This window comes from Paroedura picta, chromosome 11 (assembly GCF_049243985.1).
Source record: "Paroedura picta isolate Pp20150507F chromosome 11, Ppicta_v3.0, whole genome shotgun sequence".
In the NCBI taxonomy this organism is placed as follows: Eukaryota; Metazoa; Chordata; class Lepidosauria; order Squamata; family Gekkonidae; genus Paroedura; species Paroedura picta.
The window spans coordinates 16,654,193-16,682,040 of NC_135379.1; the positions used below are offsets into that span (position 1 = coordinate 16,654,193).

The following is a 27,848-nucleotide window of genomic DNA, read 5'->3' on the forward strand; positions in this document are numbered from 1 at the left end:
GTGTGCAGTGTCCCTACATCACAGTTACAGTTTGGGGAGTTTCAGCCACCCATTTTGTTTTAATTTTTAACATTTTATTCAAATTCAGGTTTCCCCCTCAGTTTTGCCTAAAGATGAAAATGTCCATAATATACCTAAAGATGAGAATGCTCATAATAAAATGTTTAGTATTTCCAGATAGTTTACTTCTGTCCGTGTATCTTAGACTTGAGTGGTTTTGTTGTGTAGTTTTTTGGATGTATACGGGGGGAGGGCACATAAATAAAGATTTTACTTCTATACCACCACGTACTATCAGCTCAGTGTCATTAGCTACATAGATAATGGTATCCTATTTTATTAGTCAGTTCTGCCACTCATTTCCTGACTTTTGTAAAGCAATCATTTATCATAAATGAAGGTATAGTGCTTTTGTGCAGTCCAGTCCTATATATGTTGACTTACTTCCACGTCCCATTCATCAATGGGATTTCTCCCTCACTAAATTTAGATAACATTACTTAATACTGATAGAAAATGATACAAAACTGCCTCAATAGAATATACATTGCAAAAGTATGAATGGATCCCTTTGAAAGGTTTTTGCCCATACTATATGGTAAGCCCACCATTTAAAGAAGGGTAAAAAACTGTGATAAACAATCTACTCTTGCTTTCCTATTTATTATGTTATTATTCTGATCATGTTCAGTGTTGTAGATATTAATCTGATGGCTACAAGACAGGCTTGTAGCTTTGTAGTATATCACTGAGAAACTGTAATGACCTGTTACTTTGAGCTTCCAGGTTCTTGCATACTTTCATCAAATGCATGTAGATTTATGTGCAAAGATAGAGGAGGTACTGTTTTGATGGCAGGCCAGAAATGTGGGCTCCTTGACTAGATTAATAGTTGATCACAATGTGGGAGGTGGAGGAGAGGAAATGGTAGAAATCACATACAACTCTGAATGACTGTCAGAGGAGGAGAAGACAGCAGTGTTAGAATAATTATGGATTACCAGGCCTCACAGAGAGTAGCCCAGTTTTATATCATTTGATGGATAAGACACATGGAGCCAGCCGATAGAAGAGCTGACTGGGAGCCGAACCATAAGTATTTCACTATTTGTAAGGCCAAAATAAATCCAGCCCAAAAATTGGTCCATTCCACAATGGAAAAAGAAATGGGCAAAACCAAGCCCCACACAGCTACAGAGGGAATCTATTCCACATAATATATATTTTGGTAAGGCCTTGGAGGAGAAACATGTCTCATGGCTTAAGTACCACTCAGCGCTTAACACCACTCAGAGCAGCTGTCCCACCCCAGAGTGCTTCCTCCTCCAACTTGCTGGCTTATCTGTCCAGCAGCCAGCCAATCGCCTTCCATCTCTCACTCCTGATCACCCCCTCCTCCATCCACTTCCCTCAAAGGCTCAGAGACTGCAGATTCCTGTTGCATGAGAGCTGCCCCTGCCATTGAGTTCCCTTCCCGGGGTCCTCCAGCCTGCAGCCTTTCCAGGTCTTGAAGGCAGGGAGAGGGCATCCACAGAGCTCTTCCACCCCCGTTTAGTGCCCGTTGTATTCCTGAATGCAGGAATACACCCTAGTATATCCATACAACTGTGTAGTGATCAGAAACCTCATCATAACACTAAAAAGTATACATGTTTCTATTTAGGAAGACCTCTTTTTCTTCTCATCCCTATTCATTTCTCTCTCAAGACCCAAATATATATGGAATAAAAAGCTACAAAAAATTGTGGTCTTAATATTATTTCACCTTTCCTCTCGGAATGGCATACATGGTCAATCAAAGCCCTGCTAGACAAAATCTTATTTGGCCCCACCCACTATCTAACAACACCTAGGAGATGCCAACACAACTGTTGATGAGAACCATGGTACCTGTAGACACCGTATTAGGGACCTCTGTCCTATATTGCCATCATCCGAATAAACAGCAATATAAAATATAACATAGCATACTTCCTACAAAATGCACGCATATCCGGCAGTGATCTTGGTTACTTCATCATGGTCTGAGTGAAAAACCAAAGGGATAAAATTTCGAATCATGACCATTTATTCTGCCATTGCCAGCATGCATGATCCAGCACTGTGTTTGACAAAGGAGGCAGCACTGTCCTGTCTGGAAACTAGAGCAGCGGTATCCGCCACACACTGGCAGAGCTCACCAAACTCAGAATGCAGCAGAGATCTCCTATCTTGTTTCATAAACACATCTTGGCAGAACGTAGAAAACAGACCAGCCCCCAGATTTATCCTACTTGACTCCTTACCATGGCCAAGCACGATCACTGCCAATGAGCTCAACTTGCTATTTAGTTTGGGCCCAATTCTTTTAAACTCTTTGCTTGCAAGGTCTGTCTCCCTTGCTCCGATGTGAACGTAACATCCTATTTAGGCGACTAAATTACCACCACCGAGACATTCTGCATGAATTAGTGGGAAGACTCTGGCCATGATATCCATTGTGGAAGGTAGCTGATACCTGCCTGGCGTTCCAAACGAAACTGAACCAAAACATGTATTCAGAGGCTAAGCTAATTTGGGCTGGATTCGAGTACCTCGTTTGCCAGCAGGGGAAGATTTATTCTTCCACAGTGACTTGTTCGTATGATGCATCTGCCAAGTCAAAGCATTCAGGGAATGCCTTTGAAATGAACTCCCGCCAGCCCTGGAGGCTTTAATTTGTTTTCCCCAAAGAAGGCAGGTTCTTCAGTCAAAAAACGCAAGCAAATGAATACATAAATAAAAATGATGGCATTGGCACTTCAGCTGAACCTCTCTGTGTTCAGTCATTAGCAAAGGTTAGCACAGGGCATGCTGGGTTGACATGATTCTGTGAATTGTGAAGGTGCAGGATGAGACAGGAATGCTAGAAATCTGTGAGGCCTGGATGATGGCAGCCATCCTCATTTTAAAAGAAAAAGCCCAGAGCTTAACTGCTCAGCTTAATTTACCTGATTTCTAAAGTTTTGATATGCTGGCTGATAAAGGAATGATGTTTTGAAATGTAGAATTTTGTTGATTTACATCACTTAAATCTTTCAGATCCATTGAGAAACTAAGGCTTATTTTAACAGCGTATAAACCAGGAATTTGCTTGGAGACAGTCCTTTAATTTTGGCTGGACCTTCCTGATTTCAGCACCATCATGCTTTCCTCTACCTTTCACCAGGGCCATGGCTAATATTCCAGCCTTCTTCTAGGTGTCCAATGAAGGGCAAAATCTTGACATGTCAACAACTCCCTTATCACTGCCCAGGAGAAACACCATGACTGATTATGCATGGTGGTGGCCACACTGGGTCATCGCCAATTCCTAACAGTGGAGCAGCATGTCCCTTGTATGCATGGGGGGAAAAAAACCCTTGGCGCACAAGGTCTGCCCTGGAGCTGAGCTTGCGCATGCAGAACTCCTGAATGGGTGGGTTCTGCTGTGCCTCAGCATGGCAATGGCAATGGCGACAGGCATGGGTGTCACACAGCACAATGGTGGGAGAGCAGCATGCTTCTATCCCACCATTGTGGGGGTGTACAAACGCCCTACTCAGCTCCACAGCACTGCAATGCCAGTTGGGGCGTTTTGTGTCCCTGTATGGCTGGGCCTCTGATGGCCGCGGTGGCAAAAAAGAGAACACAGAAGAATCCGTCATGGGACATCAGGGCCCTAATGTGGGGCAGGGCCTGGACGTCATCGACGTTGTGCATAAGTGGGGATCTTTAGGACTGAGTTGTAGTATAAGGTGGAATTATCCCTTAAACCAGCCTTTTCCAACCTTTTGACTGTGGAGGAATCCCTGAAATATTTTTCAGTCTTTGAGGAACCCCAGAAGTGGTGACGTGTCCCTTCAGAGAAGTGGGTGCAGAAGTAAGATGTGGAAGCCAGCTAGCCAATCAATCAACTGATCAATCATTTACAATTTTTCCATTGTGGAGAAGTGACTAGGCATATAGAGCAACAGGTGAAGTGGGCTCCAGAGATATCTAGTGATGTCAGCAGCTATCTGAATGTCTAGGAAAGGCCATGTAACCCCTGGGGAGCTTTCACATAATCCCAGGGTTCCAGGAAACCCTAATTGGGAATTCCTGCCTTAAACTATTAAGCATCTATTTAGGCCGAAGAGGGCCACATACACAAGGTGTTTAGGGTACCCAACCACATGTAGTAATAATCTTGTAGACTGTTTTGCAAAAGGCTGTATTTTCCTGTCTAAGGGATCTTCCCCTGAAACATGGGAAAGCACAAATGGATCCAAATCTTTCTTTCCCCATAAAATTACCTGTTCTGAATGGTATATTGGAGTATCTAAGGAATACAGAATTACGATGTCTCCTTGCTTAACAATTTAATTTTGCTTATCAGTTCAAGACAAACAATGAGGCAGTAAGTGACAGTGGGAATTTTAAACCAAACAAAATTACATTAAAATCAGCAAACTGACACTACTAAAACATTTTTTGTTTAGTTCAAACACATTTTCAGGTTCTTTAATTTTGCCCCCTCCCCAATTCATACTACATTCATTAGCAGTATATTAATTACATACTGGGAATCTGCTGGATCCTATGGACTACCACAAATGCATCTGACAGCCCCACTTTCACAGGGTGATTGATTGAGCTTATCTGTGTTACTGATACAGGAATCTGCAAGACAAAAAAAAAGGAGAAAGTAATGTCATATTGATAACATCTGTTTATTTTATGTTGGTTCTTCTTAAGAAAGGAAATACTCCAAGAGAATTCATAGCCATTCAATGACCAGAAATTTCACCCAGGGTTAGGCTAAGTCAGGGGTAGTCAAACTGTGGCCCTCCACATGTCCATGGACTACAATTCCCATGATCCCCTGCCAGAAAATGCATTTGCTGGCAGGGGCTCATGGGAATTGTACTCCGTGGACATCTGGAAGGCTGCATTTGACTACCCCTGAGCTAAGTGTTTGGGCCTGAGGGGGCTTGGGAGTCTTGGGAGTGCGCCTTGCTGGGTTTCAGGCTGACATGTAGTTAATTTGGGGAGTCTTTGTCTAAGCTCTGGAGTTGGCTCCCTAATCCTTTCCTTCAGAAACGTTCTTTGTAGACTTGGATGTATTTTTCCATTCCTTTGCTAGATGAGCTGGACCTGTATGTTTCACCCCAGAGGAAGGAACTGAGAATTCTAGGCATGTTTCCCTTGCTTGGTCCCGTGTGTTTCAGCTGATGGGGAGGGGGGGCTGTAAGATTGTGCATTTCCTTGCTTGTTCTGTGTGGCGAGGATGCCTGCCAAACTGTTGTGGGATTATTTTGGAGAGCCACTGTTGAAACTCTGGGGATGTCTGTCTTTCTGTCACTCAAAGTCTGCCTTTGGAGACTTGGAGGTAGTCTTGACAGCTTGACATGTGCTTCCTCTGTAGAGTAGAAGAATACATCCCTGTTGCTGGGTCAGCCTTTGGGAGTGGGGCTGTGAGAGCCGTGGGTCATTCTTGAGTCCTTCCATAGATTCCTGTATATGCAACTGTCTTTTCCAGAGATGCCACTGAGAGACCTTTTTTGGGGGGGATGGGGGGTCCATAACTGGGACACTATAAATATAATCTACCCCCATCTTGGATATATTATAGAAGATTGGGCAGCAGGGTGAGATTCTCCGTGAATCTGGTGTATGTAGCTTGCAGGGGGTCCATTCTATAGACTTTTGAACATGTACCTGACATTACAGGAAATATTTTCCGGAGGGTATTTTCTTTGGTGAGCTATAACTCAAATCCTAATCCTCCCCAGACTTGGAGGGCAGGTAGAGAAGAGTCAGCCACAGAACCCCTGTGAATTTGGTGTCTCTAGTACACTAGGGGGCATTCTATCCCATTACAAACCTCATGAACCAAACCAGTTTGTTTGGCACTAAAAGTTTGTGATGGTTTGTAGTTTGCAAACCAGGCATACCACAAACTGAACCACATTTCCTGGGTTTCTGCCCACCCCTAAACACCACTGTAGCCTATGCGACTGTTCATGATGTGTATAATCTTACTGCATTGTTTTCTACTTCCGTAATTCTGTGTTCTGCTTGGTTGACATTTCAGGCATGGTACTTATTTGCACTGTTTATTAGATGTCGATCATTGCACTGTTTCATACAGGAGCTAATCATATATTTAGTAGACTCTTCAAACTGACTATGAACCACAACCTAAAGCCTTGAATGGGTTCCATATAGGGCAAAGGACATTCCTCCAAAATAAAGTAGTTGGTGAAACTGCCCTGTGAGAACTGGAAAGTTCTTGCAGATGTAATACAGAGATTCTGGAATGAAAGCCAAATAGATATCTTTTTTACAAACTAGTGGGACACGCATTTGTCAGATACATAGAAACTGGCTTTATTCCAAGTTTGTTCTCTTTGGATTATCTGTAGCAAAGTAGATCCCCCAACCCACAAATGGAGGAGAAATAATTGAATGGAGAGAGGGACTTGAAGAGCATATTTAAGTGCAACTTGGTTTTGGTCTAGTACTTAAGGCCTGATGAATCTGTTAATCCCCCACAAGTGCCTCAGAAATTACATGTTCTAGTGTACCTTCGGTAATCACCAGCAGAAGCAAATTTACTTTACAAACAAGGGTTGATTGTTAGTTCACTGCAGGCAAGAAACCAGTAATATCCTGACATATAGGGATATTCTTGAGCAGTTTCACTGGCTTATTGTGTAAACATCTCTCTATTTAATACTGCTTTGCTGAACATCAAATAACATTTCACATGCAGAGCTGCACAGAAGTGTATTATACTGGGAAATGAATTTAGTTTCTGTTACTAATATGCCATAGGAAGTCTGTTGTGTAAATACTGAAGTCACCCGCTCACTTTTTCGAACAAAGGCAAGCAGTGCACCTGTCTTTACACAGCAAATCTGAGAGTAGCTCTGATTTTAAGAGCTTCACTGATGAAGAGAGCCTTTTCGTTTTTGCATAAGTAGCAACAACATACAGGAGTGCCAACTTTTCTGTATCTCTGCATTTCCACACGTAATTAATAAATGGTCAATGCAGGAGCCCTAAATTATACAGGGGTAGTCAAAATGCTGCCCTCCAGATATCCATGGACTACAATTCCCATGAGCCCTTGCCAGCAAATGCAAATGGGAATTGTAGTCCATGGGCATCTGGAGGGCCGCAGTTTGACTAACCCTGATTTAAGACATTTTCTTATGTTCTCCTAATATGATTTCTCTGCCTGCTTGTTAAGCGGTAATGAGCCCTTCGTTCATTTAATCTCCCAGGAAGCATTACAGAAGTTAGTACCTTAGCACAGGGTGGGGGGAGAGGCCACAGAAAATAGTCCTGCAGCAGAGAAAAAAGTCATGGAATTCACTTCTGCAACATGTCATCATGAGGAATAATATTTATGCTGGCTCTTTAGGTTGAAATTAGCAAATCCTGTTGCTACTAATCCATGAAGATATTGTGGTCTTCTTACAAAGAATTGAAACTCACTGCTGTTGTACATCATTTTACAAGATACTCCATTTGAAGGTATATGGTGACTACATTATTCACAATACCATCCTAAACAGAGTTAAATCTCTTTAAGTCTATTGAAGTCAACATGCTCAGATAAGCACAACTCTTCTAAGGATTGCATTGTATATTTCCTTTTTTTACAGTCTGAGGATGTGTAATTGGAAATCTTATCTAAAGGGACAAGCCAGTGGTTGATCTCCTCCACGCACCATTAGGGATTCTGATGCCGACTGACCATTGACAGCAGCAAGCTCCTGTAAGCTGAGCCCCATATGTAGAAGAAAATTGATAAGGTGTCACAAAGAGACTACAACAGTAATTTCTGATGACAGGCAGTGAACAAGTTGAGTATGAAAATGATTAGTTTTCATGTTAATATTTCAAGCTCTAATCATAAATTCTGACAGCCAACGATAAAGACGAAATTGTTCGCAACCGAATGTTTTCCAAGCTCTGGCTCAGATATTAATAAGAGATCATTGATAAGCTGCAATAAGTTGAAGTAATGACTTATGAAAAGGGTCTACACATATTAGTGTAGGTTTGAAGGATAGGTATTCAAGATTACAGCAGTATAAAAGCAATATTTTTAATTTCGCTCACACCTTGTTTATGGAAGGGGCTGCTGTGATCTTCACTGAATACTTTGCCTAAGAAGATGAAGAGCTGGTTTCCCACAGCAGACCCCCTGTGAGGTAGGTGAGGTTGAGAGAGCCCTAACAGAACTGTTATGTAACAACAGCTCTAAAAGAACAGTGATTATCCCAAGTTCATCCAGATGGCTACATGTGGAGGAGTAGGGAATCAAACCTGGATCTCCAGATTAGAGTCTGCTGTTCTTAACCACTATACCATGCTGGCTAATGTTACACTTGCCACTGGCAAAGATCCCTTGAGTAAGCAAATATCTGCACTTCTCAGTAAGCTCAATTAATATGTAAACCAGCTCTCAGTTTATTATTACAACATCTGTAAAATGTAGGCATAAATGGCATTGTGTGTGTGTGTGGGGGGGGGGTGGACATAGGCCACATATTGAGATACAGTCCTGGTCCTGAGGGGTACCTATAATATTCACATTTTTTAGAAATGTATTTACTTTTGTCTTGGTCTTTGACCATTATAAATAATTCATGTAATATACAAGTCTTGTTCCTTATTTCGATTTACTATGTCCTAAAATAGTTTGGGCCCGGTATGCAGATAAGAAATCTGTTCTTCCACAGTAGCCACAGCAAACTCTATGACATATCTAAAACATCATTTCATGACAGTATCCACATGTCAGAAAAATAGCTGTAACCAGCCATGCGCCCCCCCCCCCCCATGCCAAACAGAAAACAAAATCCAGGCTAAATAACATATTTTTACCTAGTCTGGCCTGCTCTGTTTTATGGATAGTTTTTATTTATGCTGATGATGTCTAATGGTGTGTGTTTTTAATGCCTTTTTACTGGCTTGTGCTTTTCATTGAAAGCTGCCTCAAGCAGGACTCTGAAGACATGGCACAGAAATATCCTAAATAAAATAAAAAATATTAGGCCCAACCAAAATAACGCAGAACATTGAATAAGCTTTCAAACTCCCCAGAACACTTCAAAAATTCAGATATTATAAAATAATCTTCTCAAGGGAGGGAAAAAAACCCAGATTTTTAAGATCATGTTCTTAAGATCAACATTTGGTTCAGATGCTCTGCTAGTTTGTAATTTTGAACTGATGTTGGTGTTACATTACAGCGCCTGCATCCTGGGAAGAAGAACTAACCAATAAACGTTCATCTCATTGGAAAAGTAAAAAGCCAGTGAAGTCCAGACACTACTCTAAACCTCAGGCCAGAATTTCTTGTTGAAGGTTGAAAGCACAAGGAAGCATTTGGTAGTCTTAATGTTATTAATGTTAGAGACAAATCCAAGGTGCCTTAAGAAAGGCTGGGCACAGAAGAAAGTATTTGTGCATGGTCTTCCCCAGTTATGAGCCTCCTGGTCAAAGAATGTCAAGTTTTAACTTCTGAAAGTAGCACAGGAAACATTTAAACCTTGGCTTAATTTTGTGTTGCCCAAGTATGCGTATTTTAAACATGGCAGCCATTTAAAGTGAATATTTTTATAATCTGTTGTTACTTGCCTCAAGACTGAAAGTAATTAAAAGGTTAGGTAAATCATTCTGGGAACAAACTCACCTCTTTATAGCCAAAAACGATACGCCCATCACTGAGAAGTGTTGCTTGAAATGTAAAACTGCCCAGGTTGTAATTATCTTGTAGATGTACGTGATCCCACTGGACTACCAGTGCAGTACCTGCCATGTCCAGCACAGACAGAAAACAAAGAAAACATTGCAGTTAATTATAGGTAGCCATGGAATAATATATTAGTACAAACATTGAACTCGGTACTACAAAAACTGCAGAAATATTGTTATAAGTATCATAACATTAGCATTGCTATACACTTAATTGTACCTGAGACCTGCTCTTTTAATGAGAATGGTAAGACTAAGAGATGGCGAGCTATTTACAACCAATGGTAACTGTTCTGTGCAGCTACATGCCCAGAGATTACTTTCAGCTGCTCTACTGCATTATCATTTTTTGGCAATAAAGGAGTGTTTCCCTCATTGGTAACATGTAATCTTGGTCAACAAAATGTTTAGAAGAAGTTATGTAAGGAACAAAGGCCATCTTGCCCAGCATTCAACAGTTGAGAGCCATAATCCTCTGGGAAACACAGAAGTACTATGAACCCAAAAGCCTTCTCTTGCTGCTCAACTCCCAGGTAAATGGCATCATAAATATATCTAATTCTCAACACAGCCCAATCTCTGGTTAATTAAATCCAGAAACTGGAGCCATAGATGAATGTGACAGTGGCTATCAGACAATATAACTGAACACAACTCACCTGGGCCCAGCAGTAGCCACTAGATCAGCGGTAGTCAACTTGTGGTCCTCCAGATGTTCATGAACTACAATTCCCATGAGCCCCTGCCAGCAAACGCTGGCAGGGGCTCATGGGAATTGTAGTCCATGGACAACTGGAGAACCACAGGTTGACTACCCCTGCACTAGACGACTCACTTGAGCAACTTGTCTGACTTAGACAAAAGTTATTTTTATATATTATTGGATTTATATCCTGCCCTCCTGGACCCTTGCTGGCTTGGGGCCGCTTCCAACATAGGATAAAACAATACAATAATAAATTGTAGCAATTGTTATTTAAAATCAAACACATAATCTGACGTATGGCTGTATGGGCAACCAGAACAGTCATGGCATCATGTATTTAGACATTTTATGCTATCATTTAGGAATTTAATCTATTCGGTTCTGTGTTCGACTGGTTCCTTAAAAAATATTGATGCATGAAGGATTTATGTAGTATCGGAACATATTTTGTGGACTGCATTATACAAGAGGAAATGCATATATCGTAAGAGATTGCAAGGTCTATGCAATCAAAAGATACATTAAATACAAACAGTGCTACATCTGATATTTAAATTAACACCCAGAACTTGCTTGCTGGCTCTCAACATAGTATTGCATTGGTCATTTAGACACAATCCACTGGCTATGAGGATGTTTATAGAAATGCTGATGCAGGAAGGTTTCTTTAAAGTCCTCCATTTACACTTTGTCTATTTATTATTCATAACATTAACTTTTCTATCTATTGCAAGCTTTCAGCATGACAGGATGTTAAATAATATAATGCGTTAACGGTAGACATTAACTACGCTGGCTAAATGGAATCGTCATGAACTTATAGGTGTGCCATTAGTGACACGTGGCAGCATTTGAGTTACAATGATAGTCTCATTATTCTTCACAGAAGTTGTCTTTTTGACCCTCATACTAGAGGGCTCCACAGTTTAGAATGTACATAACTGAACACAACATACCGCTGATGCATTGTAGTGCAGTGGTCCCCAACCCCCGGTCCAGGGACTGGTACCGGTCCGTGAATCAGTCGGTACTGGGCCGCGGCTCCTCCTCGTTCTCCTCCCCGGCTGCTGCTTTGGGGGCTGCCCTGCTACTCTGCTGCTGGCTCACTTTTGGTGCTCTCCAGCGGCCACTATGACTGGGGCTCCCCCTGGACATTGCACTGCACAGCGCCCCCCCCCCAGCGGGCAGCAGGAAGTCATGGGCGCAGGCTAAACATACCCAGCTCCTTCAAGTGAAGCAGGAGCTCAGGTGGCGGCGACGTCCCTCAGCAAAAGACTACCCCCCGGGCCTCAGTAAAATTGTCAAGTGTTGACCGGTCCCTGGAGATAAAAAGGTTGGGGATCACTGTTGTAGTGTATGACAATCTCTGTTTCTACAACCCTAGTCATTGTCCACAAGATACTTGTTGTGTATGTAGACCTGCTGAGGACCGAGCTTGAGGTCCGAGACAGGATCCTAATTCAGAGCTCTCAATCGGCTCAGGGTTTGCCTGGCTTCTCCACAGGAGCCAGCAGATTTGTAATGGGTAGCTACAGCCAGATTGGATGGCTCACAGCAGGATCCAATCGGTTAAAACTATCCTGTAACCAATCACCTACAACCACGGGAAGTTCTGTTGTCTTACATGTGTATATATTGGGTGGTTTCTCAGTGTCTCCATAATATTTGACCCAAGGATCTAACAAGATTTTTTGAGATACTGTACCTGTCCAGCTGCATTTTGTTTGTTTGCTTGTCAAGTTGTGAAATCCCATTCCCAGAGAACGAGCATACAAAAAAGGTGGTACAAAAACTGAGAAATAACATAAGACGTCTAGATACCTGAAATTAATACTCTAAAAGCTTTGTTAACCAGCATTGTGGATGATGGTTAATCAAATATGCTAGTTACCAAAGCTTTTACTCAGCTGGAGTCCCTTGATTCAGGTGGCTCCTGGCCTAGTCAATTGGATGGCTGTCTTTTGAGTCAATCAGCTCGTTTCTGCCAAAGTCACTCCACTGGCCTGAAGCTGAGGGAGTCCAATACTATTCAGCAAGGATCATTCAGTTACTGTGCAAGCAAGTGATTTGGGCAGTGCCTGCCCAAGACACTCAGGCAGATGCCATCCAAATCCCTCAGACAACCTAAGAGTCAGGTGAGTAAGTAATGCCTGCCCCCATCTCTTGGGTGCTGAGCAGGTGCATGGCTGAGCGAATCAATGGGCTCCTGTCCAAGTCACTTGGCCATTGTGTTAACCAGGTAATGGATAAAAGTTTTACTGGAAACATCTTTCATATTCAGGACTCTATCTTTTTTGGAGAACTCCCAATGGGAAGCGATACATTTTGATTTACCTCCCTGTCATTGTTTTTTCTAAGCAGAGCCACCGAAAGATGGGCCAGTGCATGTCAAAGTGAAATCATCCCTGACAAAATTTGGGGACATAAAAGTGAGATCCCACAATAGCGCAAAGCAATTTTAGACTTGTTTCTTGATAGAAATATCTGGTGAAGAAAAATTGAAACATGTCCATTGTGCTATCTTCAAATCGGCTTTTCATAATCTCACTGCAAAAATGGTTTTGCTATAGATTGCAGTTTTCATGGTGCGAAACAAACAGACATGCTTAATTTATTTTTTGAATATTTATTGGGCTGTTTTCTATTTTATCCAAAACACAATTTTTCCATATCTAGATTGATTTAATTTCTCAGTTCTTAAAAGAAAATATTCATGCATAGAATATGCATATATAGATTTACAAAATGATATAACCAATTCACAGTGCAGTTGTCTGCAGATTCACTCAGAAGCAAGTCCCATTTTATTTAGTAGTTCTTACTCTAAGGTAAATATTCTTAGGGCTATAGCACTTCTGATTTTCCAGTCCCTACATGTTCTCACTACTGAAATAATATGAAGCCAGGGGTTACCTAATGGAATTTTCTGAGGTTTTGGTTCTGAGTGGAAGCCTCATAACAAACATTGTTCATCTCTGTAGCCCTGCTCTGTCCATTTTTACATTTTAAAAAATCAGCAATTTAATATCATTGTATCAATATAATATAACCACTTGAGTAACAGGTTCCCTAAATCCCAGCTTTAGTTAAAAAATTAAGTTGCTAGGCAACTTCCACTGTGGAGATGTACATGTATATAGAATCACATAATCATAGAGTTGTAAGGGACCTCCAGGGTCATCTAGTCCAACCCCCTGCAGAATGCAGGAAATTCACAACTACTTGCCCACCCACAGTGACCCCATTTCCATGCCCATATGATACCCCCCCCAAAAAAAAAACAAATCAGAATCCCTGGCCACCCTGACCTGGAGGAAATTCGCCTCCCGACCCCAAAGTGGCAATTTGCATTTCCCGGAATGTGCAAGAAAGGCCCACAAGAGCCAAGCTCAGACACAATCCCTTCTACCCAGCCACTTACAATTTGTCTAAGTTCACAGAATTAGCATTTCATTCAGATGGCTATTTAGCCTCTGCTTAAAAACTTCTAAGGAAGGAGAACCCGCCACCTACCGAGGAAGCCTGCTCCACTGACAAACTGCTCTGTTAGGAACTTCTGGATGTTTAACTGAAAATTCTTTTGAATTAATTTTATCCCTTTGGTTCTGGTCCTACCCTCTGGGGCAACAGAAAACAACTCTGTTCTTCTGTATGTGATAGCCCTTCAAGTTTGTCTGGGGAAGTACATGCACACAAAAACTCACGCCTTGAATAAATCTTTGTTGGGCTTAAACGTGCCATTGGACACAAATACCTCAGACCAAGATGGCTATCCACGTGAGCTCTTCAAGTACTTGAAGATGGCTATCATATCACCTCTTAATTGTCTTCAGCCTAAAAAGACCAAGCTTTCTCAACCATTCCTCATACGTCTAGGCCTACAAACACCTCACCATTTTTCTTGCCCTCCTCTGGATGCACTCCAGTTTGTCTACATCCTTCTTCAATTGTGGTGCTAAAACTGAACACAGTATTGACCACTATATCACATCAGCTGTTACATCAAGAAATAAACCTAATGCCTTTGGTACATAAAGCATGTGTCTGAGCCATATCCTCTTTTCTAATATTCAGTGATTCTTTTGATTTTCCGACAAAGTGGGGAAAGGCTAGCCAGAAAAATGATTAATACATACCATTATCAAAATACCTGACAGTTGAATTTCTTGAAACACTAGGGTCAAAGTTGGCCATCAAGGGAGCGATGTATTGTGTAGCTGTTAGCATTCGATGCACAACTTCTCCGGTATATATAAAGCCTAGCATAAAGAAACGAAATAGCAAAACCATGTCAGCAACAGCTGAAATGTTAATACACACCAGAGTTAATTAGGTGCTGCCTAAGCTTCAAAGAATTCTTGAAAGAAAAATTAATCTCATCACCAGGTTTTAATAATGAATCACAGAATAGGAAAAGAATACAGAAAAAAATCATCAAGGGCAACAGAAGTATGGCTTCCTGTGATAAACAAATGAAAGGGGCTATGTTGAGAAAATGGTTAAGGGCAATGGGTCTTATCTTGAAATCTTCAGGCTGTTTTACTAGGCTGGGGAGAACACAAAGTCTGGAAGGAGTTGGAGAAATCATGATGTGGGAGAAAGACTATAGTCATGTTGTCATTATTTTGTATCTAATTGTTAATCTGCCACCAGAGCACAGATCAAAGGATTTGTCCCATATAGCCATGGACAAAAGGGAAAGTTGTTTCTATGAATCTGGGATAAGTTTCCCAGGCAGGGCCTGGTGACCAGTGGGAGTCCTTGCCGCTGACAGAATGATATCACTACAAATATAGGGAGCTCACTCCTTGTGAACCTGGAAGTGATGTCAACTTTGTCACCATGGGATGCCAGGGAGGCTCTGTCCTTTGGGCAGAACTCTATAGCAAAATGCTGACATTTCTTCTGGGTGCATGGGGAGTTATGTCAACATTAGAGAATGCTGCCACAGTAATGTGAATTCTGGTCTAGTACCATATTAATAAACTGAATGAATGAATGAATGCTGCCACATCCCCCCCCCATTTCCCACCATCTCCCCCCTGCCAGCAGATAAGCAGCAGTGGGAAAGCATCCGTTGGCAGTGGGGGATCCCTAACCAGCAGGGGAATGGCAAGCCCAATCTGACGGAAGCACCAGGCTTGCAACTGTCATCCCCAATTTTAAAAGAAAGGATAAATGAAAATAATTTTTTAAAATGACAATACTCCAAAATTTCCTAGGGAATCCAAAATGGCTGCTGCTCAGGTGAATTAGAAGGGAGAGAGGGGAAAAAAGATGGGAGGGAGGAAGCAGAGCCAGAGTGAAGGGAGAGAGGAAAGAAAAAGGAAGCAAAGCAAAAGAAAGGGGGCTGGAGGGAAGGACTGGAAGAAAGCGGCAGTGGAAGAAAGTGTGTGTGTGTGGGGGGGGGGAATGGGACTGAAATAAGTGGAAGTAATGAGAAAAGCAGGAACTGGGCAGAAGCTGCATAAGCTATGAGTGGAGAGGAAGACTATCAAAGTGAGGAGGGCCCATTCTGCACACATTGCCTAATGCACTTTCAATGTGCTTTGGCAGCTGGATTTTCCTGTGCAGAACAGGAAAATCTACTTCTAAAGTGCATTGAAAGTACATTATCTATTGTGTGCAGAATAGGCCGAGGACCAGGCAGGGGGATGAGATTTCTTCCCTGCAACATTTGTAGAATACTAATTCTGCACAATCTGTTTTACTGATTTTCGTACAGCTAGCATGGGTTGTCAATTGTTCCTAAAGAACACTCACAGAGTCTGGAATTGCCATTATCTGATGACTCAATTTTAAAAGAGAACACAGATATCACTGTTGTCAATCCATTGCATTTTGTGTCAGTTCTGTCTTTTTAGAGTCTTTTAGAGTCTTTATTTGAGAGTATTTTTTAAGCAAGTCAGTTGCAGTGCCACCCTGTCCTGTACAGATTGTCATTTTTGTCATTTAATTTTTGTCCCTTCCTTCTCTTTCCAGATTGTTTCCTGCGTATCTTGCGGTTGTCATGTTAACTTTTGGCATTTATTAATCAATTTTAATTTACCAGTTGGAGGGATAGAATTTAAGTACTGCCCAAATTGTAAACTGCCCAAATTGATTTCTTATATATTTTTTCATACTTGTACTAATACAATAATACAGAATGGCATTTAAAAATGAACAGTGACCCTGGATGGCAACAAAATAAAAAACAATACTTACCCTCTTCTCTCAAAGAACAAAACCTCTGTATTCATGAGTACCCAAAATTCATGTGCAAGCCAAGGGACCTTGTCATTCATTCATTCATTCATTCATTCATTCATTCATTCATTCATTCATTCATTCATTCATTCATTCATTCATTCATTCATTCATTCATTCATTCATTCATTCATTCATATCTTGATTTCCTTCCCAAAGTAGTTTATATTGTTCTCCTTATCTCTGTTTTATCCTTTATCCTGGCTAGGAGGTTATGCTGAGAGCATGTAACTGGCCCAAGCTTTTATGGCAAGGTGGGGATTCCAATCCTGAGTTTCTCTGATCCTAGTCTGATACATTAATCACCATAGCACACTGTAATCAGTTCCTCTAAAGACAAAGGAACCAAAAAAAAAAAGAAAAGAAAAAAGGGAAGAGTACTTACTTCTGACTAGAACTATAGCATCCTGCCCATCAGGACCAATTTGCCTGGGAAATCAAGTGGTATAAAATGTGCCTTGTGGAATCTATAGTATCTTTGGAGGTGGATAGAGGTAAGCTAACTGTTTGAACACTGCTTATGACTTGTTGTGGAAAAAAGAAATTTCAAGAGCACAATACAGGGCTACCCATAAAAGCATTTGCCCTATTCGACTTCAGTTCATATTATCACATCCCTGACCTGCAGTGAAAGAAACAGGCAAAAATGCTGTTAAGCACCTGCTTTCAAATATTTGCCATTTTATACAGAGCAATATAGTCATAGTCATTGTCATATCTTATAAAAGCTGTGGCCAGATAACCAGGTAGACGGACATTTGTAAGTAAAATGAATGAATGCTTACAAAATAGATTTTTGTACTGTGAACTGCCATCTTGACTCAAGAATTCATAAACCAGAACAAAACCCCAAGAGTGAGATGGATAACTTCAAACCAGTCAGCACTTATAGGGGATCAAATGAGAACTCTTGTCATATTTCAGTACAGCTTGGGAAAAAAACACAGGTTGAGTTCAAAGCATCCACAGATACAAAGTTTGAATGAATGCCTGGTGAAATGAGTATTTTATCACCTACATTAACAACACAAGTTCCAAATGTAAACCAAGAATAGTTCTGAATAGGCTCCCACAGCAATTTGGCAAGTATCACGTAGTCTCTCTCATGGCATCCACTGTGGCCCAAGAAAAATGTCCTAAACCTTCAGTTTCCTGCTCTACTTAATCTTTCTTTAGTGGGAGCAATCCAGAACTTCCGGAAAGGCTTTACGGTCTGGGACATAAGCCATGGCCTTCTAGACAGATGGAATAAATTAATGTTATGGAAGGTTATTAAAGGGCATGTTAAAAAGCAGAATATGCTGGGTTTTGTTTTAAAAGATAAGACCAAGGAGGAAACAGCTAAGCAAATTAGAAATTGATTATAGACAACCTTGCTATCGATACAAGTATATTTAATGCAGTGTTCAAGTCACAGAAGAAAAAAGGAAACCACGAGGCACAATGATATCGTAGTCTTCTCTGTGTTTATAAGTGAAAAGGTTATAACAAAGTCTAAATCAGGGGTAGTCAAACTATGGCCCTCCAGATGTCCATGGACTACAATTCCCAGAAGCCCCTGCCAGCGAATGCATCTGGAGGGCCGCAGTTTGACTACCTCTGGTCTAAATGGTCAAACATATGATCAAACAAAGAGTCAACCAAAACGGGATCCTAGGTTAAGTGACCTGCTTTCTGCTTTATCTTCGTCAGTGGTTGCTCTTCCAATATACTGTCGTAGTAGTAGTTGTGGTATCACATTGGCAAAATGCTCATAATCATCTGGGGATTTCATAAAGTGCCCCAATGTCCCCACTTATAAATATAACTGGGGGAAAGTTTTAAAAAAACCCTGTTCCCTGTATTATTCCTGTATGCAGCTCCTCTAGTCCAGTGGTCCCCAACCTTTCTGAGGTTGGGGACCGGCAGGGCATTGGGCCGCGCCTCCGCATCGGGCCGCGCCCGCGAGCCGCGCCCGCACATCGGGCCGCGCCCCCGCATCGGGCCATGCCCCGCGAGCCACGCCCGCACATCGGGCCGCGCCCGCAGGTTGGGGAACACTGCTCTAGTCCAACCAAGCAAACAGCAAGCTCCAGGGAGATGTACTGAGGAAAGATTAAGATTCTCTCACCTAGTGCCTTGGTGCACTCTTTGTGCCTTCCAGTTCTGCTTGGCAGCCTCTTAGGAACTGAGTAAAGTTTCAACAACAGTTTAAGATATGACAAAGCAAAAAACAAAAGGCAGAAGTTGTTAGAAAAATCTAACAAGTGCAGGAAGATCTAACAGGCTCCTCCCTTAGGATGCATCTTTGCTGACATAGCCCCTTGCTACCCCAGGAGCCGGTGTACCGGTATGGGGAGGCTGAGATTTTTACCGCCATGTGTTCTTAAGTAATTGTTTTGGAATGTTTTATTGGTCTTTTAATGAATTTTATTGTTACGGGGTTTTATAAATTGTTACCTGCCATGAGCCGGTTACCGGGAGTGGTGGGATATAAATTTAAATATAAATAAATAAATGAATGTGACAAAGCCTTACCATGTGTGCCTACACCCAAGTAGCTCCTTGGATAAGCTAACATTTATGGCATAGCCATTCAAGTAAAAACATTTCATTTCCTCCCTCTCCCCTGTTTCCTCCTTTAAACTAATCATCCCTAACTCAAGGGTGAGTCTTTCATTTGTGGTACAGCCAACTGAACTGTCACTGCCAGGTATATATTTATATTTTCATCATACGCTTCATGAGTCGCTACTCTTTAGGACTGCTATTCCTCCCATCTCAGCATGTTACCATATTTTATCCTGTCGGAGAAACAGAATGTGGGCTATAAAAAGCACGAGGAATGAGGCCATCATCCAAGAAGCACAGAGAAAAATCCTATGAAATAAAAGCAATTTTTTTAAAAGCCCAGATTAGATTTGTTTTGTTTTTCCTTGTTTTTCTTGGGGCTGCTTGAGCTACTCTCCAGCACTTGGTGAGCTACCTGTTGGAGACTCCTAAACAAAGGACCAAAGAATGTAATGCTGCTTTAAAGATCCCCTCTCTTGCTTCCTGGGTAATGCTTTGCTAAGAAGTTTGGACACGGATTACATATATCTCTCCTGCCCGCAATGTAAAGTTCACCTGTTTCACTCAAAATTCGAGGTTTTAGAACCCACTGAGTTTGGAAGAATGTGTTCCAAAATATATTTGCCTTTTAAAAATGTAGGGAGGGCTTGCATCTGCTTAGAGTACAGACTAATAGTGCTGTATGAAAGATTCCACGGTCTCAAAGTTATGTTTCAAAAACAGCAAGCATACACAGAAAAACCAGCCCTGTCTGTCAAAGGAGAGACTCATATTTTATCCTCCAGACAGTGCAAGGCAAAACCATATGTTCAAAGCTCTGCTGTGCTTAGTTAACTGGAAATGCAATCCCTGCCAGCAATGACTACACAATGAAAGGTTTCAAATGACAAAGGTTTCCGCTGGGCAGACTCTGAGTGACCATTAGAGCATGCAATTCCCTTTCAGTTTATTGGTTAGATTCTAGCAGTGTATAAAGTAGAAATGCAAAGAGTGTCTGTAAAAATCAGACTCAAGAGATCGCTTATCCCCTCTCTGTTATCCCCTGACCCCAGCCTGGGAAACCCCAGTATGTTCAAACACAATAATATTGTCTAGGAAACCAGTAATGCTGATGTTTTCCTCTATACTACTCCTTTTTTTGAACCAGCATGATTGCCATTGCAGTGGCTCCCCATTTACCCATGAGGTTGCCATTGAAGTAAATGGGTTCTGATTGACTGCTCTAGATGAGGCTGTTCTGCTGTGCAGAAGCCATAACCAGAATAGCTCTGCCTACTCACATCCCCCAGTCAGCCTCCTGTTTCCTCTGCCATACCAGTTGCTTGTGGGCTGGATAAGAGCCCAGGATGGGCCGGTTCCAGCCACTGGCCTTATGTTTGACGACCGTGTTTTAGAAGGTTAGTATTCAATAGCTCTTTTGAGAGCCAGTTTGGTGTAGTGGTTAGGAGTGCGGACTTCCAATCTGGCATGCCGGGTTCGATTCTGCACTCCTCCACATGCAACCAGTTGGGTGACCTTGGGCTCACCATGGCACTGATAAAGCTGCTCTGACCGGGCAGTGATATCAGGGCTCTCTCAGCCTCACCCACCTCACAGGGTGTCTGTTGTGGGGAGAGGAAAGGGAAGGCGACTGTAAGCTGCTTTGAGCCTCCTTCGGGTAGGGAAAAGCGGCATATAAGAACCAACTCTTCTTCTTCTTCTTCTTCTTCTTTTGGTCACATGAATACTTTGCATTACTGGTCAGGGTCTGACAACAGAAGCCTGATGGGTAATTGAACAAGAGGGAGTATCAGGGAAATAATACACCCTGGGAATATTGCATTAAACATGGGGAACAAATGTTTGGTTGATGCTTAAAGAATTCACCATTATGTGTAGAAAGAATATTGGGGGGAAAATAAAACAGTTTACATAATACAGTCCCACAGCATGTGCTCCCAGGCATATATAATTACTTTTATATAGTTGCCAATAAAAATCTATTTATCATTTCTTTGTAGCTTCAACAAGAAATGTTCTTAGAGAACATTTCATTCCCCACCACAGGACTGCAATTTTGTGTTAAGCAATGTAGCTCTGGAATAGTGCCCACTGTCATTCTAATTACACCAAGATTAGTGAGTTGAGAAACAAAAAGACAACAGTGATTCCACATCCCTAAAACAATCTGAGGGGGGTTTAAATAATGGAATAATGAGCATGGGACTTAAAATCAGGGAGGGAAGGAAGCAAAGTCTCCCATGCCCTTTTATATTGTTTTATTACAGAGCAGCCCAGGCATTCCTTTCACTTTCTTTCGGCTGACTCCACTTTGAAAACTTTAATGCCAGGCTAGCAATGCCGACACCTCATCTTTGTAAACACCAATACAGAACAACACTTCTGTTGCTATATTGTGACCAGCTAAGCATTGCCAGCTTGGGAAATACCTGGAGATTTTGGGAGTGGAACCAGGAATGGGTGGGATTTAGGATGGGAAGGGACCTCAATGGGGTATAATGCTATGGAGTCCACCTTCCAAAGCAATTATTTTCTCCAGGGGAATTGATCTCTGTCACCTGAAGATGAGCTATAATGCCAGGGTATCCCCAGGTCCCACCTGGGGACTGTCATCTTTATGACCAAGATCAGTTTTCTCTTTCTATAGGCATTGGTTTGATGGCCTAGCAGCTCTTTACATTGCACCACACAGCCAAAACAGAATTCTGTTTTTATTATGAAAGGCCTTAGAAGAAAAGCCACAGATCCTTTGGATACTTGCCCATGACCTTTTAACAAGCTACTTCAAGATGTCATAATCAAACCATTATTTCCTGAAGGCATATATTGTGTATCCCATCCTACTGGTGCAGGGGACCACTTGACCTTGGAGAGTAATGGATCTGATCTATTTCCACGAGGCTTTGGGGATTTTAAGAGTCCAATCAGTAGCTCTGTAGAAGCCATGTTGACTGTGATAGTCAAGTGACTGAAGATGAACAAGCCAAAGCTAAATCACGATGACACAGAGGCTTTAACCCAAAGACCAATTAAAGGCTTTAATCCCAAAATAGGATTGTGTTACCAAAGGCAACAAGGATAGCTGGCCAGTTCATTGACTGCCTTGAGTTTAAGTCATTTTATATAGATATTGTATGTTAAATTTTCATTGTAATTGCGGATGGAACAAATAAATGATGATTACATGGATGGGAACAGAGAAGGCAGCATGCCTGATAACAGAAGCCAAGTAGGGTTGATATTTGTATGGGAGACCATCAAGGAAAGCTCTTCAGCAATGTCAAATCACTTGAGCTTCTCGCTTGCCTTGAAAGATGTTTACTGGGATCGCCATAAATTGTGCTTTGACAGTATTTAGGTATGTATGTGCATAGATCATAATATATGGATTGATTTTACGTCATTATATGACCTGTAAGCAACTTCAGGCAAATATCAAGATGCAGGAGGTAATGTATGTTAGTTTTTCTATATTACAATTTTATTACACGTTTATCCCCCCTCCCATTGCTCCTTTATGGGATTCAATACGGCCTTTGGAAAAATTCACAGGAGGCTTCCTGTTCAGGCACTGACCATCTTGGCTTTATCAAGGCTGCTGCAGTCCTGTCCTAAGATGTGTGCATGTGCTAAATTGGCACATAAATAAACATCCAAGAGTATAATGCCCTTTTAAAAGAACTTTAGATATATCTTACATTACTATTATTTCTATCTCAAATTCCCAGATGACCAGATAGAACTAAAACATAATATTATTCCAAAAAGCATTGAATGAATGAATGACCAATAAGTTGCAATGGTCCTTTATGGAATTTAAATAATATGCTACCCTGTGTGCCAAATGTGGTAATTTAATCATATGGTACATTACAAGCAGTGGCGAATCATCTCAATGTTACTTTCCAAGTGTGCACTATGAAATTAGAGGTTATGTGCCAAGTTATTTCCACTTCCCCAGTCAGAGTGCAGGTTACGATGCATTTATAGTTGGGCTTAATTCAGGGTAATCATGACATGCTATATCATACTTGCCACAAAAACGCATTTGCTTTCCAGGGAAAGAAAACAAAACATATATCATGAAGGAACAGTGGGACTCCACATACACAATGGAGCCAGTCCCTAAACTGTAACAATTGTACAATCATACTATCTTTTGCTGCTTAAGTCTCTTTTATTCCTTAAATGAATTCAGTTCTTTCCTTCAGATGCAATAGAAGTATATACTGACAACAACTATAATCATGGCTAAGGCTAAGCTGGCTCCTGGCTTAATTTGGATTCCTAAATTGGGTTTAAAGATGGTCAACAATCCTGTTTAAATGGGAATGGTTCATCTTAACCATTATAGCAGAAATGAAAATTGCTCTAAGGAGAGAATGTGTGACTTCACAGCACAGTATCTTATAGGAACAGAACTAGGATCCTCCAAAAGCCCTAACATTATGACGCTTTTGTGGCCAATTTGCTTGCGGCGTGGGAAGTTTCTTACTGTGGGGGGGGGGGAGCTGGGGAGCGGGGAGAGGGAGCCACAGCCCGGTGTCAGGGCCTTTGCGGCCCGGCACTGGGCCGAGGCCTGGTGGTGCATATGTGTGTACTTAGCTACAATACGATGACATTTATTGCATGTAGCCAAAGCCATTACAAAGCACAATTAAAACAGTAGAATACAAATGCAAATGCAAATAAAACAATGTTTCTCCAGTATTATTTGTAAACCCCTCCCACGGTAAAAATAAAGGAGTATGGGGTAAGTGGCGGGGTCATTCTGTGATACAAACTCGAAGGGATACAAACTCGAAGGGGCCAAGGGGCCAATAGGGAGCCGCGCACTGCGCGGCTCCTGATTGGCCCCTTGGCCCATTCCAGACTCGGCAGGGAGGGATCAGCCGCCCAGGCTTCAGCATGGGGCTCCGAGCCCTGCACTGAAGCTGGGAGTTCGGGGGGGGGCCCACGAGGCAGGCTTCAGCGAGGGGCTCGGAGCCCTGTGCTGAAGCTGGAGGCTGGGGGGGAGGGACCTCCCGCACCCACCCACTGCCCACTAGCGGCCGCTGTATTTCTAGTTACATACATAAAATTGGAAATAGGGTATGAATTGAGTGATAAACTTGTCAAGGAATTTGTCCCTGGGCTCGGAGTACAGGGGGCAAGCCAAAACATGGTGGGGCAGGTCCTACAAAGATGAATTCCCACACATACAAAGGCTGTGGGTGTTTGTGAATATCACCCCAAAAGCACGGCTGATGGCATCTTTCGAACCGCAGAGATGTTAGAGCCATTCTAAGATTGTGCTGTTAAGTTCATTAAATAAAGTGCTCTAGAGTAGTCTTTTTAAATTGTTTTATACCATGGGGCTGATTGTGATAGCAGGATTGAAGAGTGATCAACAGTGAATCACCTTTCAACACCCAATCATGTACATCAGAAATATTGGCTGACGTATTGTGTATTTAGCTAGCGTTGGACTTTTAATTTTTCCTCTCCAAAGCTGGGCACTCTCAGGTTTAAAATCATATACCTCCACAAGCACCATTTGAAGATAAACATGTTTGGACACCAAATTTTGGCTCGAGGCAATAAATAAGATGTAAAACCAACAATTACGCGGCTAATATAGAATCCTCAGGTGAAAGTAACTGGGAATTCATAACTATAAATGCTTCTGTTTTAAAGCTGAGTCCAATGAAGATGTAAGTTTGATATCTTGGGACATAATTTGGTTAGCTCCAATTACATGCATTACAATAATTAAAGCCAGCAGGAATTCATTGTGCACAAACAAGGCTATGTTGGTTTACGTGAGAAAATGTATTTCTAATTTTTTTTAAAGGTACACACATTTCTAGGTGTAGACTCATCTCTCCCACAGGAATTATTTTCACACAAATAAACTCAGGATTATAAATCAGATCCATATTATTGACTCCCACCTTGTGAGGCTGAGGATATGCCCAACCATTGTCAATGAGATTTGAACCCAGGCCTCCTTAGATCACATCTCCATCTGTAAGCTGCTACTACCCTAGCTTTCATTCAAGCATCTGGTTTGTTACACAACATTTCTTCATGACTGTAGATCACTGGTAGATGAAAACAGCTGAGCAATCGGTGTAGATCAGGACAAATGTTTATGTTTTATAACATTTCCAAGAACAATTTTCATAAATCTCCAGGAACAATTTTCATAAATGTGATTCCTGGGCTGTTTCCTCAACAACTTTCCAGTTCCTTCTCAACCCCCATCCCCCCCCAAAAAAAAACCCTACTAAGGCTTAAAATGCATCTTCTTGAAGTGTCTTGTTCTCCATTTTCAGAGTGTGGAGAAAGGGCTTTCTTGTTTGGAATTGCTGAGTCTATAACATAATCTACTGTACACTGTACTTAAATAAAAATCAATAAAGTTCAGGTCAGAAACCTCTATTCTCATTTCATAAAATCACTCAGCAAAACCTTCAACATCCAGACTGTTTGTCAACCTGCTACCCAACCACAGTGTGACTGACACAGGAATTACATCTCTTTTTCTGAAGCAACTATTTAAGTGAACAGAACAGAAGGCAGAGACTAGAAAAGGAGAGGAAGAACATATGGCAAGGTAAACACAAATGTATAGGCTGCAAGATATGCTGTCTTTGTTCTTCTATGACAAAATAGCCAATACAAGTATTACCCCATTGACCTGTTTCTCCTTAATGTTCACCGCTAGTACTGAGGAACTATTCAGTACTCACAGTGTATCCAGAAGTGATCCTCACAATCACGGCTGTTGTTCTTATTTAGCAGCCTCTGCTTTCTCCCAAGCCTTCCTTTCTCATATGCCAGTGATTAGACTAGGTGGGAGCTCAGGATGGAAATCCCCACTTTATTATGAAACTCACGAGTTGGGCTGTCAGTCTGGGAGATTGCAGCCTTCTTACTGGCTAGTTGTGAGGCTAAAACCTCTCAACCTTGTGGTTGGAAGTGTAGACAAAATTCTTTTCTTGCATAAGGTAAAATTTTGCATTGCTTGGTGCGGAATGGCACCACGGCTCTTTAACAACTGCCTAAAGAAAAATGTCCTGCCAGATTAATGGGATGTTATTTACTAAATTCCCTGACTTGGACGGCTAAAGCTGACCTGATTTTGTCATACTCCAACAGATGTAATAGTTACCAGTTGAACCCTGGCTCAAGCTTAAGGTCTTACGCTGTTTGGGTTCAGTGTACCTGAGAGACTGTTTCTCTGCCTATACCTCCCAAAGGGCACTATGCTCAGCCAATATCAACCAGCTAGTGATCCCTGGCCCCAGGAAGTATGTTTGGCGATATTATTATCAATCAAGGCCAAACGTGTCCTGGCCCCCACCTGGTGGAATGAGCTCCCAGAAGAGATCCGGGCCCTGTCTGAGCTACCACAGTTTTGCAGGGCCTGCAAACAGAGCTCTTCCACAAGCCACTTGGTCAAGGTCAGTGACAACATCTATGGGCCCCCCCACCCCATCCTATCCAGATAAGTACACACTATGTGTTTGTGGAGGAAATATTACCTGAAACATGTTATGATTGTTGATGATGTTAAGATTGTCGACATAGTTACCTGAACATGCCATGTTAGGCTATGATTGTTGTTAAATTGTTGTTAAAATTGTTGGCACATTTACCAAACTTATCTGTACTGTGTTACTCATCTAACTTCTTCTGTTAACTGCCCTGAGCTGCAGGAGAGGGCAGCATACAAATGCAAATAAAAAAAAAAGAATTACTCAGAAGCTAAACATGGTTGATTCAGGTTAATACTTCGATGACAGACTATCAAGAAAATTCAGGGTTGCTAGCTAGAATGCTAGCTAGAGCCTCTTGTGGCGCAGAGTGGTAAGGCAGCCGTCTGAAAGCTTTGCCCATAAGGCTGGGAGTTCAATCCCAGCAGCCGGCTCAAGGTTGACTCAGCCTTCCATCCTTGCTGGGGGGTAAACGGTTATGACTGGGGAAGGCACTGGCAAACCACCCCGTATTGAGTCTGCCAAGAAAACGCTAGAGGGCGTCACCCCAAGGGTCAGACATGACTCGGTGCTTGCACAAGGGATACCTTTACCTTTACCTTTAGCTAGAATCAGGCAATGGCAAACCACTCCATTTATCCCTCTGTCTTGAAAACCCTACAAGATCATGTCACTTATTTCCATGCCATGAACACATTACACTTCTGTTAATGGGACACAACTTTTCTTCCTCATCTGCTGGCAACCCTACCTAGACTCAACTATTAAGAGAGACTCACAAATAATATCAACGTTATTACAAGCTATTAAAATGATTTTAGGGTATTTTTATGACACAGTTGTTCTGAGCATCACATTGCAAAATTTAACTATTCTGAAATTCTATATAAAAATGTACAGGATAAATGTTGCAGAATTAACAATAATTGGCATTTGGCTGCATGCTGTTTTGAAAAGCTAATTTTAATTAATGTTCCAAATTCTTCCCAGGTGTTGTTAAAAAAAAGTTCTGACAGCTCCTTGGCCATAAAACAGCATGCATTCCAATAACATAAGAGGTAAGGAAATTGGTGTAACAATAACTACCACTTGGTAACAGTAACACTTGC

The 27,848-nt window shown here is 41.7% G+C and overlaps 1 protein-coding gene across 3 annotated transcripts in view; it reads right to left on the reverse strand.

The window, feature by feature from the left end:
* The window catches only part of PLXDC2 (plexin domain containing 2), a 215,032-nt gene that overhangs the window by 43,932 nt on the left and 143,252 nt on the right, over positions 1 to 27,848 (reverse strand). For all 3 annotated transcript variants that reach the window (XM_077303069.1, XM_077303071.1, XM_077303070.1), the window contains exons 5-7: positions 14,596 to 14,718; positions 9,692 to 9,810; positions 4,560 to 4,659 (exon numbers count right to left, since the gene is read on the reverse strand). In XM_077303069.1, coding sequence (XP_077159184.1) covers positions 4,560 to 4,659; positions 9,692 to 9,810; positions 14,596 to 14,718 — 342 coding nt within the window. The remainder of the gene's footprint in view (positions 1 to 4,559; positions 4,660 to 9,691; positions 9,811 to 14,595; positions 14,719 to 27,848) is intronic.